Genomic DNA, 16,893 nt, shown 5'->3' on the forward strand with positions numbered 1-16,893 from the left:
TATATAAAATCCTTGTCTTTTATATTTTATATATATATATATATATATATATATATATATATATATATATATATATATATATGATTGCGTGGGCATTACCCATAAGGTAGTAAGGTGTGGCGCTCCCACCGCCCAGACGTGAGCAGAGAGACCAATGAGAGTGAGGGGGATTTCCCCACCCTTCCTCTACGCCAGAGCGAGGCTGCCCTCCACCACCCGGCATTCCCAGTATGCACCGCGGACAGCAGCAGTAGAAAATAGTCAGCTAACGAAAGGCTACGAAAAGAGAACCAGAAAAGGGGGTAGCTCACCAGCTAAATTCAAGAGCCTAACTCTATTCAACGTTACCCAGAAGCGCTAACATGGCTGACAACGAGAAACTGGACAACCAGCGGCTGAAGAATTTCAAGAATAAGGGTCGAGATTTGGAGGTAAAAGTTGTGCCGCTGATAGGAGTCTCCGCTTACGGTCGGCGCTGCCGCCGCCAACGCTGCTGCGTTCACGGCCACCGTTCGCCTCTCTACTCCGCTGTGACGTCGTTTCTAATTCCCACTCATCGGGGAACTCTGGTGCCTGAACCCGGTCGGGGCCTTCACTTATAACCCAGTGGAGACGGCTGGCCTCGCCGTGGAGGTCTCCACGTTTGGGTTTTTGGTTTCGTTATCCCAGCAGACCGCGCTGCTTGTTAAACATGTCAGAAAAGCGTCCGCTGGGTGAGCTAGGCCCGCTGGGGGCATGCTAGCTCAACTGAAGCATATCATTTCCCGATTCCTTTTTGCTCGGTGTCATATGTAACCCATATAACTAAAAGTATATACAGTAAATGTAAATGTTTTATCTACTGGAATAGAAGTATTCCCCTTATAGCTTTGTTGGCATGACAGCAGATTAACGTCATTTTAGCACTGCAGCAGGCTAACCTGCTTAGCTTGGTAGTAGCTGCAGTTCCACCCATCCCCCGTCCCGATAATCAAAAACAATGGCGGAAACCAGTTAGCTTCTTAGCTGCCCTGTTACGTTGCTGTAAAGTCGGTGTAAATAATTACGTTTTGACTACGTGTTTAAATTGCGTGCGCTTAAATCCCAAATATCTACTTTTTTTCAGTTGGAATGATTGACAGATGAAAGCTAAACATGCTAGCTGTTGTCGGATCAATACATAGCCAGGTGATTTACAGTCAGCTCGGCGTGTCAGGGTCTCATGGAGGCCGGTGGGTGTCGATATTCGTCTAGATCGGCTCACTGGTGGTGTGTATGATTCCGAAATACTCATACATCTTGTTTGACAACTACTTTCTGTCAGTGAGACGGGGCTTAGGGGTCATGTCGTCTTTTAGCGTGGTAGCAACTATACATTGAGGTATGTAAATGCTGAACACGCCCTTTATCTCTGAGCAAGCACCTGGTCACCAACCAAAACTCTATCTGGTCATTTAAATCCCATTAAATGTATAAGTGGCCCTGTGTTTAGACACACATGACTAAATTTAATTCTGGCCACAAGTGAAACACCAGATCAATTATGATTGTTCTGAAATTCACACAACTTGAAATAAAACAGGTCCAATTCAGATTCAGAAATGATGTCGGGAAATAATAAAATGCAGTCTTCTCATATGCAGATTAAAATTCAATACCTACACCCCTAATCAATCCTTGCTGAAGTACAGTGCAGGCCATTTTGGTTTAAAATGTAGTTTAGTGAAAAATCATCCTGATTAATGATTTAATCAGCATTTCAGTTGATTAGATCATTGCCATCATTGTCTTTGAGGCAAACTATTCTCCAGTGGAAGCATGTGGCGGGTCTGTTGAGTTGAGCAAACTGTTGGCAGTGCTGGAAAGGAACGATTCTTTAAACGTGAAGAAACGTCTTACAGAATCGGTTCAGTGTGAGCGCGTGTCCGTCTGCCACGACCGACTGAAGAAACATGAGAAGACTCAAAATATAGACTTTCATATCCTTCAGGGATGATATCCCAGCTTCACACTCGTATGCTTTTCCACCAAAGTTTGTAATAAAATGTGCAACATTGTATTACCGATTTTAGTTAAAGCAGAAAAGCAATAATTTTTCCTACTATTGCTATAAACAACATACTAATTATTACAGTTATTGTAATGTTTATATATTTTGGTATTTATGTGTAGAATTAAACAAAAATAAGCAAAATTTTATAATAAACACTCAAAAGTTACTAATTACAGAGTGACACCAATATACTAAACTGATGCTAGGTTGTGAATTAGTCCAGGTATTTGCATGAGTAGTCAGCCTGCAGCCCACTTCTTACCAAACTTATTTATTATATTGATTCACTACACATAAAGTGAAATATGCAAAGCCTTTATTTCTTATGATTTTTAATGGTTATACCATACAGACAGTGAAAATCCAAAGTTCACTGTCAAAAACTTACTGTGAAAAGTAAAGCATATTAATTTCATAGAAAGCTGAGTGAAAGGAAAACTTATGGAAGGTAAAGGTGCATCACCAACAAGGATAACTACAGCTTGGATGATTTTTTTAAAAATCCAAATCTACTCCATAATTCGGGGGGATAAAGAGACAAATCCCACATGGGCTACAAACATCATATTCCTCATGCCACGCCAATTCTGAACCAAAGACAAACGTCAGGAGCGTTTCTCCTGGTCTGAGGAGAAAAAGAACTGGACTGTTGCTCAGGGGTCCAAAGTTCTGTTTTTAGATGAAAATAAAGTTTGCATTTCTCTGGGCTGCCATCACAGCTCAGCAGAACCACAGGCTGATCGCCTCCATGCCATGCCGCACTGATGCAGTAAATTCATGCAAGCGGAGCCCCATTAATATAATGAATGCATCGAAGAGAACATAGTTTTCAGAAGCCTAACATTCCTGTTTCTAATTTTAGAGTTAGACTTTCTGAAAAGAGTGTCGACAAATTTAAAATGTTCACAATAATCAAATTTCTCGAGCTGTTCCTGTAGTTCCATGCAGTCGAGGAAAGTTCCCATCACCGTTTTGGTTTCTCTTGCTTCACATGAAGAAAACTTTAAACCATAGATACATAAAACTATTAAAAACCTCAATATGCTTTATTTACGTTTGCACTGGCTAAATATTAATTGACAACTGTTGTCAATACGTATTTTAGACTCGTTCAGTCTTTGCAGTGGAGTCGTGTCTAAATCATAGAAATTCATCTGTTATTGCAGATGAAAATATTTACTAAGTGAAAATATCCCGTCTCAAGTTGCAATAGGTCAGACTGTACATTATGGCTTCGTATGCAGTGTCCAGCTGTAGAGTTTAACTTTGCTGTACGATCAGTGATTTTGTATCATTTTGACTTTTATTGGTTGAGATTCTTCTTGCAGTCTAATGTTCACATGTTTTCTGCAGACCATGAGACGACAGAGGACCGAGGTAGTGGTGGAGCTCAGAAAGGTAATCTCTCGGTCTTATTGTATCGCCAACTAAAACTACCCAGTTACACAGTTTTCTGTGTCTAATCTGAGACCTTATAAATATTTCAGAGTTTTTATTAAGTACTTACTCTGTTCCTTTCGCCGCAGCACAAAAGAGATGAGCACCTCCTGAAGAGGAGGAACGTTCCCCACGAAGACGTGTGCGAGGACTCCGATGTTGATGGAGATTTCAGATCGGTACATTTTTTTATTTTTTATTTCTCTGTTTTCAGTCTGGTCGTCGTCTAAAAATCCACTCAGCAATTTTTGTCTTAATATTTGAATTTGTGCTGCTCATGTGAGGCTTATTTGGTACTTTGAGAATACATCACTGTTCAGAGATAATCTCATGAGATTTACCGACGTAATCAAAGTGTAAAGTGTAGCCAACCTCGTCCTTCTTGTTCACAAATTATTCCTTTGTGGACGTTGTGAATGGTCTATAAAAACAGACTGAAATCATAGGTATTAATAATCAGTTTTCCTGTTTTGGGTGTTAAGTTTACCATCAGAACTTGAACTATTCACTGTATGCTGTTTTTAGGGATTATTTTCACCAAATAGTATTCATTTGTACTAGGGTTGTGCAATGTATCGAATTTCTATCATTTTTGCAGCATCAAAAGGAATCACAAAGGCAGCAATATTTAGCCAGCTATAATATTTTAAGTCACATGCATTACTACTGCATGCCAATGGTATATTTGGCCAGATGAAGGGGATTTAGCTGCACAATCAGTACAGATTGAAGATTGAAGTGACTGAGCTGAGTAGTGGGGTGAAGAAGAGAAGAGAGAGGAAAATGGAGATAATTGTGACAGTTTTCGCCAATTATGTCTATCTTACAGTTTTTAAAAAATATTGCGCAGCCCTAATTTTGCTCTTGCATCATAAAACCGTCCGTGGCCGTCTTTCAGAACATGCAGTCGGGGCGAACATCAGAGCGGTCTGTGTTGCACACTAAAAATGTCACGGGGGGCGGGGGAGGGGGGAGATCGATCAGGACTCCCCCCTTCAGTAAAGGTCTCTGGGTTTGGTGGCATTGTGGGATTAAAATGTCCACTCAGCTGTTGAGAGTCAATCACTGTAACTACTTTACGGTGCTGAAGGCTGCTTTTGGCAGTATATCAGCAAAAGCCCACTGGTCAGACTCGGTGAGAGGCTTTAGAGGGGCCTTGTCCCTGCTGTGGGAATGTTGAAAGGCGTCTACAGTAATGCCTGGGTTATTTTTTCTGACACATTTGTTTTTATTCACAAATCTTCTCTTTTTTTGTTTGGTTTTTTTGCTTCATGGAACTTTTCTGCCAGGCAAACACTTGAGTCACCTGCAAACATAATCATTGCGTTCTGTGACTTAAGGTGGTTGCGGCTTCGGCTAACAAGCCGCTGGTTAGCTTTTGTAAAATGTAAATATATCACAGGTAAAGTGTAAATTTAGCACCTTTTGGCTGGATAATGTTCATCTTCTCCATTGGCTCACTTCTGTTGTCAACTCGTACGATGCTGTTTTCATTCTGTGCTAAAAGGCTTGTCACTACTACTATAAATTTAAGACACAGGTCTCAAATTTCAGTGTTGACGGTCTTAAAAAGGTTGTTGTGTTTACCTGAATCTCTTAGCGCATTGTCTGTTTGAAGTAATGGTTTCAAATGACCAATCTGACTTGAGGACGTTTCATTTGCACGCCAAAAACCAGTAATATAAAATATTATATCTATCTTCTGCACATAGTCTGATTTAACGAGTTCAAACATAAGAGTTTAGTGACTCAAACGGGAAACATAATCCCAATAAGTGAACAAGGGTCTAACATGAATCCTCAGACAACGTCATATTTCTAGATGAAATCACTGGTGACTTTTGATCATTTTATAGTCACCATCATAATTCCTCAGGAATACTTAACTACCAGCAGAAATAAACTGATTTTCAGCAGTATTTTTGTTATATGGGTAGGCAGAGTAGAAATGGAAACAAGTTTGTGTAAAATTGGGGTGTGAATGGATCCTAGAACTCTGTCAGATGGCAGCAATCTGATCTAAAAGAGAGAAGTCGAGGTCAGTGGGTGATAAAAGCTGAGTATCCCCGCAGCCTTAAAAAGTGTTAAGTTCATGCATTAAAATTAAGGCCTCTAAAATGTCTCAAATTAATTTTTAAAAAGTTGACCTTAAATACTTTAATCACGATTCTTAAATTTAGCAATAACAGAACTATTTAATCTCATATATTTTATATATATTTTTTTTTCCTCGCTGGAGTTTTCCGTCAGGCAAACGTTTGGGTCGCACTAAGACGTCTTAATTTCTTGCTATGACTCAAGACGGTTGAGGCTACCGCTAACTAGCTGCTAATAAACCCTAGCTAGCTTTGTGGGTTTATCACGAGTAAGTGCAAATTTGTCACTAGTTGACTGGAAGAAGTTTGTACATTTCTGTGGAGATATAGGTCTTAAATTCAATCCATAAGTCTTGAAAAGGCATTAAAAAGTCTTAAAATTGACTTGGTAAAACCTGTAGAAACTCTATAAAAAGGACGATTAAGGTGCCCTGCATTTGGTGAAGTTTGGTGTAGAAAACATCCGTTGAAGCAAAACGTCAGTGATGTGTTTGTTATGCATTCGTCTTGTAGGCCGCTGTAAAGCATGGCCTGCTACATCATTGGCCCTCTGTGCTCCTCATTAGGTTATAATATGCAAAACGTCAAGAGGCCTTCTTTGTTCACTATTTGTCATTAAACGCACCATGACGACCTTTCAAGCTTCCCTCTTATTCTGGTGTTTAATGTTTAACACGTTTTATTTTACATCTCTTCTGAAGCTAATCTCTGTAATCTTCTTTTGCAGCAAAACACCTCTCTTGAAACAATAGTACAAGTAAGTTTTCAATATTTTAAATTCATTTCTGGGTTTTTCAGTCAGGCATTTTTAAACATGCAGCAACGTTGGGATATTTTAAAACGGTTCAAATCAGTTCCAGTAGGAAATTGTATTGTGTCTTTTAAATTGATGTATTTATTTCTTTTAAATGCAGTACTGCTCATATAGTTGCTATGTTGACTTGCAGAATGCCACCAGTGATAACCAGGGCATCCAGCTGAGTGCTGTTCAGGCTGCCAGGTAAGGAAACGCAGCTCATGTCTGTTTACATTTCTACCGTTAGCATATCATTAAATTATTCTTGTATGATTACACAGTAATATATTTTTACCAAAGCAGTCTGAAAACTAAATGAAGATATTTGAGGATTTAGGTTTCTGTTCAGTTGATGTTTGGTCTAAAAAGTCACATGTTGCACATTATAGATAAAAACAAGCAGGACTTTGCAGCCATTTAACTTCACTGATCATCCTGCTGAGGGTTTGTTTGCCATGTAAAAAGAGTTTTTGCTCGACTGTAACAATGATTCACATCTGCCACGCAGGTGTATTTATAAGCTGCTGATTCTGCACTTGGACGCCATCGCTTTTATTTTCAGCAAGCCTTTTGGTTATGGCTGATTGGCTTCTTGTAAAATAGTGTTTCAGTGTTGCAGTCTCAGAGCCTGATAGTTTTTCCCAACCCAGCAGTCAGACTCATCTGTTTAATGGATGCTGGAAAAGGCCATGCATTTCTCTCATGTCGCCCTTTAGAAGCGGAGCGGAAAGCTGCCAAAATTCATAATCAGATCAATCTCCTTCACGTTTCAGGAGTTTTTCGTTTTTCTTTTCTATAATGCTGTGCTGTTGATTATTTGGTTTTGTTGTTTTGAGTTCTAAAAACAGAGCTCATAAACAGTCTAACAGAACAGATGGGTTTCAGAAATGCTGTTAACTTTGACCGCACTGCAAAAACACAAAGTCTTACCAAGTAGTTTTAGTCTCGTTTCTACTACCAATATCTTGGTACAATTGAAATGAGACAAAACTAACTTACAGGTAACTTTTTAGCAAAAATAGAAGCTTGTTTTTAATAAATAATTCCTTAATATTGATTTTTTTAAATGTATGAAACTGCAGGCAGATTATTTCACAAAAACAAGACAGTTTCCCATGTTAAAAAGTGAGCTAATCTGCCAGCAGAACTAGTCACCATGTCAGAGTGTCTTGGGTTAAATCAGGACGAAACATTTGCTAAACCCAAGTTTTCCTGGAAAAGTGATCAACCCTGATGATTCTGGTAGCCATTTCTCTGTTGTGATGTTTGCTTTATGCAGGACGTCTGCGCTTTCTTAAAAAGTTTTAAAGCAGCTTAAATTTATGCATTTAAGCTGCTTTAAAGCTGTAATTTTATTTTTTAAAATTTTTTAATACTTTGACTTGCGCTCAGACTCAACTTGAAACAGTTGAGGCTATCGATAAACTATCTGCTAATAAACCCTTGCTAGCTAAAGGAAAGCAAAGGTAGAGCTAGCTAGCTTCTTTACAGCCACTTTGGATAAATGTAAATCTACATTTATCAGTCGGCTGGAGGATGATCGTCTTCACCATTGGCTCACTTTTCTTACCAACCCAAATTATTTATGTGTTTTCCATTTTCTTTTGTACATTTATGTTGTGATAAAAGACTTATTTTCAATTCCTAATGATCTGAAAAAGTATTGAATGTGAAACCTGCATAAACCCTGTTTGTAATTTCACAGGAAGCTGTTGTCCAGTGACCGTAATCCTCCCATAGATGACCTGATTAAGTCTGGGATCCTTCCCATCCTGGTGCACTGCCTGGACAGAGATGACAAGTAAGCTAGCTGCTTTTCTGTCTGCGCATCTGCCTGCAGTAATGACTCACACTTTATTTTCCTTCCCTCCAAGTTTGTGTTAATTATAGTCAAAGTTAGCCTCATTCCTTGGTCCTGTTCAGTGTTATGCAGATGAGCTGCTTAGATTTCGTCTGACTCATCCGAACAGTTCTGCTGTTATGTAAAAGTGTTCTAGTTTTTCCAAAGAAAGTCAGCGACTAATCATCCTGCTGATATTGTCGAACTCTGCTACCTAGTCCCACCTCATCAATCGGTCCATCTTGTTCCCCTGCAGCCCGTCTCTGCAGTTTGAAGCAGCCTGGGCTCTAACCAACATCGCGTCTGGTACTTCAGAGCAAACCCAAGCTGTGGTTCAGTCCAGTAAGTTCAACTCTGCCACAGACATCAAATCCTTTTATTTCCACATTGTTTGATTTGTTCGGATGAACAATAGGAACGACCCGGAGAAAGTTTGTCTGTGTTTTTAATTCTCCCAGGGTAGAAGGAAAATCACAGTATTTATACTGATATTTGTAGAAACGGTATGACAGATTTTTATTTTTTTTTTTTAAACTCTGCTAATTACGCTCTAAAAGTGATATCCCACCCATATCTAACGTAGTTGAGAGATTTTTGGGATTGTTGCTGTTTGGAAATTAGGTTTCCAAACAAAAATGAACAGAGGGTTTATCTTTTAATAATTTGTCACCCTGAAGCTTTTGACCAACTGTTATTTCCACGATTCGTTTCATTTCTAGAAACTGCATAAAAAGCAGATTTTCTGCAGGATCTTATAACCTTCAGTTTAGTTATATTATTTGTAAATCTTTACCTTTTCTCTTTTTTTGATATCTCCATATTTTCCACACTGACTTTTTAACAAATTCAGTTGCTTCCTGAATAGAGATGCAAATAAGTTTTTGCTCTGAAGATGAAAATGGTTTAATTCCGGTTTAGAGAATTGAGGTCAAAACATTATAATTCAAACATTAAAATATCACCCACTATGAGCTTCTTGGTCATGATAAAATAGAGATTTAATATTTACTCCTAAACCAAACCCCACTGTCTGTATTTGCTGTGAAGTTTACTTTATATACTTAGAAGTTAAAATTAAGCAACCCCAAGTGTAAATATCATGGTGACACATGAAAGATGAGTTAAAACAAAATCATATGAACCTGGCTTAACTTGTTAAGTGATTTCAATATAATATGCAAACTAATTCGTTTTCTGAATTAAGAAACTGTGTGGGCTTTAAAGGGTCTTAATATCTTCTATTGACTTCCCAAAACTTGGAGAAACCCTGGAAAATATGTAGTAATTTTCAAAATATGGCTCATAGATTTGATTCCTGGCCTAATGGATGAGTTTATCTTTGGATACCGAAACCTACTGCATGGATTAATTTTTAAAAGGAACCTCATAAATTTTTACCTGAAGAGTTTAGCTTTTTCTTATCATGTCACAGCTCTGCAGGTAGCACCATGTTAACGATGCTGGTGGGGTTATTAGTGCTGGATTGGCCTGCGGTTCCGAGTGAATCCAATGGGAAAATCTGATGTTGAAACACTGCAGGCGGCTCGTTAGATAATGATTGCATGTCTAAACCATATACTTGGTTTCAAGCAGCCTGTTTGAAGTGTTTAACTTGCCAGAAGCTACTCTGAGGTGTGAATGATAAAGTAACGGCTCTTTTAAGCAGAACTTTCAAAAGATATTGAACCCAACCTGAAGTAGACGTGTGTTTATTAGCCGTTCGGTTCTCCTCTGCAGACCTACAACTATATAAACAAGACTTACATCTTCTGAATTAAGCTAGAATATACTTTTTGCTTTGGCATGTCTGTGTAAAGACTTGTGTACTCAGACTTCTGTCTTCATCACAATCTGTTTGTTTTGTGAAGACGCCGTGCCGCTGTTCTTGAGGCTGCTCCACTCTCCTCACCAGAATGTGTGTGAACAGGCCGTCTGGGCCCTGGGAAACATCATCGGTGAGTAACCGCTGACTTCATCCTGTTCTCTGTTCACAAAGATTATGATGAGAAAACACGCATTTTATATTTGACAAAGGATGTCAGAAGGTGCAGCGTTTCCAAGCCGTGTCGTTGTGCTCGTCCAAACCAAAGCAACCTGCCTGCATGTGTTTTTTTGTTTGTTTTTTTAACTCATTGTGGTTCCTGTACATGTATTCAGGTGACGGCCCACAGTGCAGAGACTATGTGATTAGCTTGGGAGTGGTCAAGCCCCTGCTGTCCTTCATCAGCCCCTCCATCCCCATCACCTTCCTCCGCAACGTCACCTGGGTCATGGTCAACCTGTGCCGCCACAAGGACCCCCCACCTCCGATGGAGACGATCCAAGAGGTGTGTGTGTGTGTGTGTGTGTGTGTGTGTGTGTGTGTGTGTGTGTGTGTGTGTGTGTGTGTGTGTGTGTGTGTGTGTGGAGATAAAATATGAATTCGGGCCGAGTGATGTCACTTAAAAATAAAATCTGACCTTTTTTTTTTTTAATACCAAATTTGATTTCTGATTTTAATCAAATTTTTTCCCTCACTTTTTTCCTTTAAAAAATAAATATATATATAAATGACAGAAAATATCTTAAAAACCGGCTTTTATTTCGATCATTTTTCCTTTGAGTCAACTTGAATGCTTGTCAAACAAAATGGCAATTTTTGGGTGAACTAACATCACTCTGAACTATGGAGACCCAAGGAATTTATGAATGAGTAAAAATCCAATTTTTCCAAAAATTAAATCTTCAAAAATGGGAAAATTTGATAAATTGATATAACCGTTATCACCCAACCTTAGTGTGTTTATAGGCACAATTATTTTGTTGCTTATCAGGACGACATTATTTTTTGTGGAAGTTTTTTTTGGGTAATATCTGTTTTATCTCAGAGACCCTGCAAATGGTGAATATTTTTATTTATGTTGCAAGAGCTCCTAACTGGTTTATCTGCAGGTCTCAGTCCTTTAAAGGACACCACAGCTTCACGTGAAAAGATTGAGTTGTGATTATGATTAATTTATTTTAATCACCTGGTGAAGTTATAATCAAAGCGTTACTTATTCCCAGATCCTGCCTGCTCTCTGTGTGCTGATCCACCACACTGACGTCAGTGTAAGTAACAAATTAGTATTTATTTATTTTTTTCTAAACCATTACAGATCAGAAGAGCAGCATAGAAAAATCATCTATTTTTTATTCTTTCCAGATCTTGGTGGATACTGTCTGGGCTCTGTCTTACCTGACGGATGCTGGGAACGAGCAGATCCAAATGGTCATCGACTCTAGCATCGTTCCTCACCTGGTACCGCTGCTCAGTCATCATGAAGTTAAAGTTCAGGTATGAAGAAGAACCAAGACGGTTTAGAGTCTACCATGTACCATGTACCAATCCTAGGCACAGCGCTGACAGACGGCGCCCCCTGCTGCTGCCTGGAACATGATGCACACTCCTTATACATTTGGGATGTTTGGCTGTCGGGCGAAAAATCAGCTGCTGTATCATAACTACTTAAATAGAAGCATTCTGTTCACAAAGTGTTGGGTTGTTCTTTATTCACTAGAAACTCCAACATTAGTCAGATCTGAACAGTTATTTCTGCTTCTTAAAAAAACTTTGCAGCAACTTTACTTCTGTTCTCACTGCGACTACTTTCACACCTCCTCATCCTGTAAGTTTGTGTTTTCCGGTTCCTCTCCACATCCAGACCGCTGCGCTGAGGGCCGTCGGTAACATAGTGACCGGGACAGACGAGCAGACGCAGGTGGTCCTCAACTGTGACGCCCTCAGCCACTTCCCATCGCTCCTCACTCACCCCAAAGAGAAGATCAACAAGGTAAAAACCTGTCTCGTTTTCACGCCACACCGACAATCGTTGGAAAAACTCCACCTTTGGTATGTAAGTGATGAAATCTGAGACTTTGTGCAGGTGTGATTGTCATGTGTGAGAGGTTGGGGAGTAGTATTAGATAGCCAGTAGACTAGCCAGCAGGAAGATTCGTGAGGATGAAGACGGCGAAGAAGCCCGGCCACTGTAGTCAGTGACAGATCAGGGTGGGTGGGGTTTAGCTGTGTGTGTCAGAGTGAATGTGTGTTCTCACGGGTCGGAGGAGAAAAGGGTGCTGAGAAATCTCTGCTGATATCGGAGTGCATCTGAGACCAGTCAGTAAAAAAACGAGGCCCCGTTTGTGACTGGACGATGATTAGAGCCTCAAATCACCCAACTCCCCACCCACAAGCACGCTCGTCTCAACCAGAGGTCAACTCATCTGGGTTGACCTCTGGATTCTGATCCACCTCATAAACACTTTTTATGAGTTTTAATTTTTTTGCAAGCCTTTGAACAGTTTATAAGTAGCATGTGACCAGTCTGTCAGGATTCATTCCTGTATTTGAACTCCTTGTCCTGTAGGAGGCAGTGTGGTTCCTGTCCAACATCACAGCAGGCAACCAGCAGCAGGTGCAGGCCGTCATTGATGCAAAGCTGGTTCCCATGATCATCCACCTGCTCGACAAGGTGCGGATCGTTTGCTTTGTTGTTGGGAAGACAATTTTAAATAAAAAATAAAATACGGTGCTTATGTTGAATCTATTCATTTCAGGGTGACTTTGGGACTCAGAAAGAAGCAGCCTGGGCCATCAGTAACCTGACGATAAGTGGGAGGAAAGATCAGGTAAAATGTCGTTGCTCATGTTGATGCTTGTCCCTGTTGATTTTTCTTTAACAAAACACCTACAGGCTCTCATTGATGCAAAGCTGGTTTGACAGCCTGGTGTGTTTCTCTGTTGAGTTAAAAAAAAAAAAAGTTAATTTTACAGAAAACACATACGTTCATTCTGTAATTTAAGCAGTTTTATCAATTAACTTTGATTATAGCATACAGTTTTTCTCAGAAAATCTGAATGCCTTGTACCAATAAGAATTATTTAAATTATGTTATGGCCTGTATCAGGGGTTGTCACCGATTTTAAGATCATGAATGTCTGTAAAGGGCCAGTTGTGGCAGAATGAAACTACCTATTAACAAACTTCAAATATTATAGCTTTATCTGCATAAAAAAGATGTTAAAAAAACAATTCTGAGAATGAAGTCATATGATGGACTTTATTTTCATAATATTGTGACTTGTAGTAATTTTATGACTTCACTCTCATATTACTACGGCTTTATTCTCATACTGTTTCGACTTTATGTTCGTACGAGTTTAGGTTTGTAATATTCCGACTTTATTTTTGTAATTTTGTTTATTTTTTCTTAGTATGGCCCAGATACTCTCTAGACTCTAGATAGCAACTAAAGTATTTATGTAGGGCTGGATGTGACACATGTACGCAATCACATGCAGGACACGCTTGGGTCAACGCTGAAAAAGATGGTGCACAGTACTAATTTTGTATATATTAATGGAAAGTTGAGTGGAAGGAAGACATGTACACCCAATTGTGGTAACTAAACATTTTTAGATGCACCTGTGTGTTTGAAAAAGTTATTGATAAATATAAATATTGTAGTTGCCATAATACACTTTGAAAGTGAATATAAATGAGTTCTTCGCATACAAAGACTTATTCCTCGTCTGAAATGTGTCGTCCCACAGGTGGCCCACCTCATAGAGATGCAGGTGATCCCTCCGTTCTGCAACCTGCTCACAGTTAAGGACGCTCAGGTCGTGCAGGTCGTTCTCGACGGCCTCAGTAACATCCTGAAAATGGCCGACGACGAGGCGGAAACTATTGCCAATCTCATTGAGGAATGCGGAGGTACGTTCAGCCGCCGCCGTCGTCTCTGCACGGCTTTTGTTTTCATTTTAAACGCGGGATCACCTTTGACCTTTTATGTTTCGCAGGGCTGGAAAAAATTGAGCTTCTGCAAAATCATGAAAATGAAGATATCTACAAATTGGCATATGAAATAATAGATCAGTACTTCTCATCCGATGATGTAAGTAACAAAAGCTCTTTTTTTTTTTTTTTTTTTTTTCTTTCCGCTGCTGACGCTCCGTTTCTCTGTTGCTTGTTCAGATTGACGAAGACACCAGCCTGGTCCCAGACGCCATCCAAGGCGGGACTTTCGGCTTCAACGCAGCCAACGTGCCAGCCAAGGGGTTCCAGTTCTAGACGTCACCCTGGGGGGTTTATTCTGGAGTTTTGTTCGCGATGCAGCACCCTGTTCAACATAAACCAATTAGGAGAGAAAGAGCGAGAGAGAGCGAGTGTGAGAAATTCGATCCATTGTGCTTGGCTCGTGGGATCCATGGCTGCATCTTATCTGAGAGAGAAAAATATGTGGATTTCATTTGGCATTCCAGGGGGAAACCAGCCCAAATGAAGTTTGAGATGGCGAGTGGGTGCGAGTGAGAATGAGTGGCTACATGTTGCAAATAAATAAATAAATTTAAAAAAACAGTGGAAAAAAAATCTAAAAGAAGCAAAACATCTACATCGATTGCGTTGAGAAGACACGCTGACGTAACTTCTGTTTTTATCGGAGCCGCCGCCGTCGACTTCCGGGAAAACTTCAAACGACGGAAAGAAAAGAAAAAACAAACCTTGGATGTGGATGGGAACCGTGGACACTTACCAATAGGAAATCAAGACATCTTGAAATATCTCGAGAAAAAAGCAGAAATGAATATAATTATGAACAGAGATGAAACAAATCATCACAATTCTGCAATTCCCCCCCCCCCTCCGCCACGAGAGGGCGCCACCTAGCCCCTCTCACCCCAACCAATCGGCCACGTCTATCAGACACGAGTGTGAATGGACTCATTGTGTATGAATGTCTGGACTCAGCGCAGAGGAGCCAGGTTCATCTCCTAACGAGAACGCCCTCTGATTGGGCGACCATCCTCAAGCCCCTCCCACCCCGCTGCCCCCTCACCCACCTCTCCTAGAATGGGCGGGGCCAGGAGTCCGACTGAACGTATCGCGTGTGCGAGAGAATGGACGGATGAGTTGTGTGTGTGCGGGCGTGACTGGGAAAGTGCGCGTGTCTGGATGAGAGCGCATGCGGAGGTGGAAAAAAGACAAAAAAACCGACGACATCTTGAAGAGAAACGCAACACAGTACCGCAAAGGTCGCAGGAAAAATAATTTCTGCCTTCTGAACGAGGCCGATCCTCAAAGAACTTTGGAAAATGGAAAAAATAAATCATCACAAAGATTAATATTTGTTTTTTGTTCAGAATTATTATTTAGTATTAATTGACACTGGACATTGTTTCTGGGAAGCGTGGAGGAGCAGCAGCAGCAGCGCATCGAATTAAGATGCTTTTGGGCTTTTCTTTTTGCCTCCAGTGTGTTCCTCTTTTCTTTTTCTTTTTTTTAAAATTAATTTTCAGCTTTTAGTTCCACCGCTTTTCTGTAAAGGTGAATGACGACGACCGTCTTATTCCATCCTTCCACCTGAACGCCAGACGTGAGCTTGATGCTGTGAAACCCGTGAACCAACCAGATCCTCCTGTAACCTTCTCACCTTTTCTTCATTTCACAGCGTAGATCACCGCTTCGGAGTGCTGTCACCACAGCTTTTGAGCACCGCCACGGGAGAACAAATCGATGGTCACGTCTCGTAGGATTGTGAATCATAACCCTTGCATGTACCTAGCACAGTTATTTTTAGGGTAATTTTAGTTTCCTTAGGCTGTGAATACAGTGAAATTTTCATTTTGAGTAATACTGTGCTTAAATGTTACATGTGTCCCTTTGCCCACCCCCTTCCCCCACGCCCCACCCTCCTTTCTGCTCACTATTGTCAAATTTACTAAATAATCTGTATGGTTTTGCACATGTACTGCAAAGTGAGGCCTGGGTGAGTTGGTGGGCTCTGACCCGCCGCCGACCGCTTTACATTATGCATCACTCAGCCACAGTCTTTGTTGTCTTTCTAAAGTGATCTAATTATACTTTTTAGTGCTATTTGAGAATATAATTACTTTATTTCAGGAGCAGCAGTTGACGAATCTGCTGATGTATCTCAGCTTGACTTAGAGGGGATTTAACCTCGCTCCTCTCAAAAGGTCAAAGGTGTCCCATGTGTCAGACTGGAGCTGTTCAAAGCGGGTTTACCTGAATAATAAATAAACCCATGAACAAGTTTGCTGTAACTTAAGTACCTTGCAGAGTCCTCTCCCTTTACCCCTTTTTGCTCTTCTACAAGCTAAATGTACAAGCTTAACCTCTTCTGTTTTTTTTTTGTTTGTTTTGTTTTTTGTTAACTTCAAACACTGTAGTAATGATTATACATTGTGCTCATAAACCTTCTGTTGAACATAGGGGTATATTTTTTTTTTTTTTGCAGCATTCCTTGTTAGCAAAGTGGTTTCAAATCTTAAAATGATGACCTGAAAGAATGGAGAAAGCCTAAAAACCTTTTTTTTTTTCCCAGGGAGAAATGAAGGTTAAAGGACAGGTTGTCTTCATAAAAATAAATAGTGAAACCCAAAGTGAGAGACTGAGTGTGTGTGTGTGTGTGCTCTCTTTGTGAAAAATCTAGATTAATCTCGTTCCGTAACAATTTGAACCTGCGTGCGTTGCCATTTTACACATATAGATTGTAATTTATATATAAAAAACCTTTTTTTACATATTTGTTAAAACTGTCACTTTGTGACTGTTAGGTATGTGACAGATAATCTGAAAAAAAAAATCCAGCTTCTCTGCTTTCTTCCTGTTCTACGGCCATTTGTAGAAATGCACGGCTTTGTCAGAAA

The 16,893-nt window shown here is 40.0% G+C and overlaps 1 protein-coding gene across 1 annotated transcript; it reads left to right on the forward strand.

The window, feature by feature from the left end:
• Positions 1–139: 139 nt before the first annotated feature.
• kpna4 (karyopherin alpha 4 (importin alpha 3)) lies at positions 140–16,626 on the forward strand. The gene is made up of 17 exons (XM_014986941.2): positions 140–431; positions 3,386–3,430; positions 3,559–3,648; positions 6,293–6,322; positions 6,513–6,565; positions 8,067–8,162; positions 8,458–8,543; positions 10,070–10,156; positions 10,359–10,528; positions 11,247–11,291; positions 11,386–11,517; positions 11,885–12,013; positions 12,590–12,694; positions 12,780–12,851; positions 13,777–13,939; positions 14,026–14,120; positions 14,201–16,626. The coding sequence occupies exons 1-17, from the start codon at positions 363–365 to the stop codon at positions 14,294–14,296; spliced, it is 1,563 nt and encodes a 520-aa protein (XP_014842427.1). The 5' UTR covers positions 140–362; the 3' UTR covers positions 14,297–16,626.
• The last annotated feature ends 267 nt before the right edge of the window (positions 16,627–16,893 follow it).

The sequence above is a fragment of the Poecilia mexicana genome, unplaced genomic scaffold (assembly GCF_051168715.1).
Source record: "Poecilia mexicana isolate PSO_F unplaced genomic scaffold, ASM5116871v1 scaffold_13, whole genome shotgun sequence".
Taxonomy (NCBI): Eukaryota; Metazoa; Chordata; class Actinopteri; order Cyprinodontiformes; family Poeciliidae; genus Poecilia; species Poecilia mexicana.

Coding starts and splice junctions, on each gene's coding strand:
- kpna4 (XM_014986941.2), top strand. CDS start 363: ATGGCTGACAACGAGAAACTGGACAACCAGCGGCTGAAGAATTTCAAG. Junction 8,544..10,069: donor CCAAGCTGTGGTTCAGTCCA/GTAAGTTCAACT, acceptor TGTTTTGTGAAG/ACGCCGTGCCGCTGTTCTTG. Junction 11,292..11,385: donor TCCACCACACTGACGTCAGT/GTAAGTAACAAA, acceptor TATTCTTTCCAG/ATCTTGGTGGATACTGTCTG.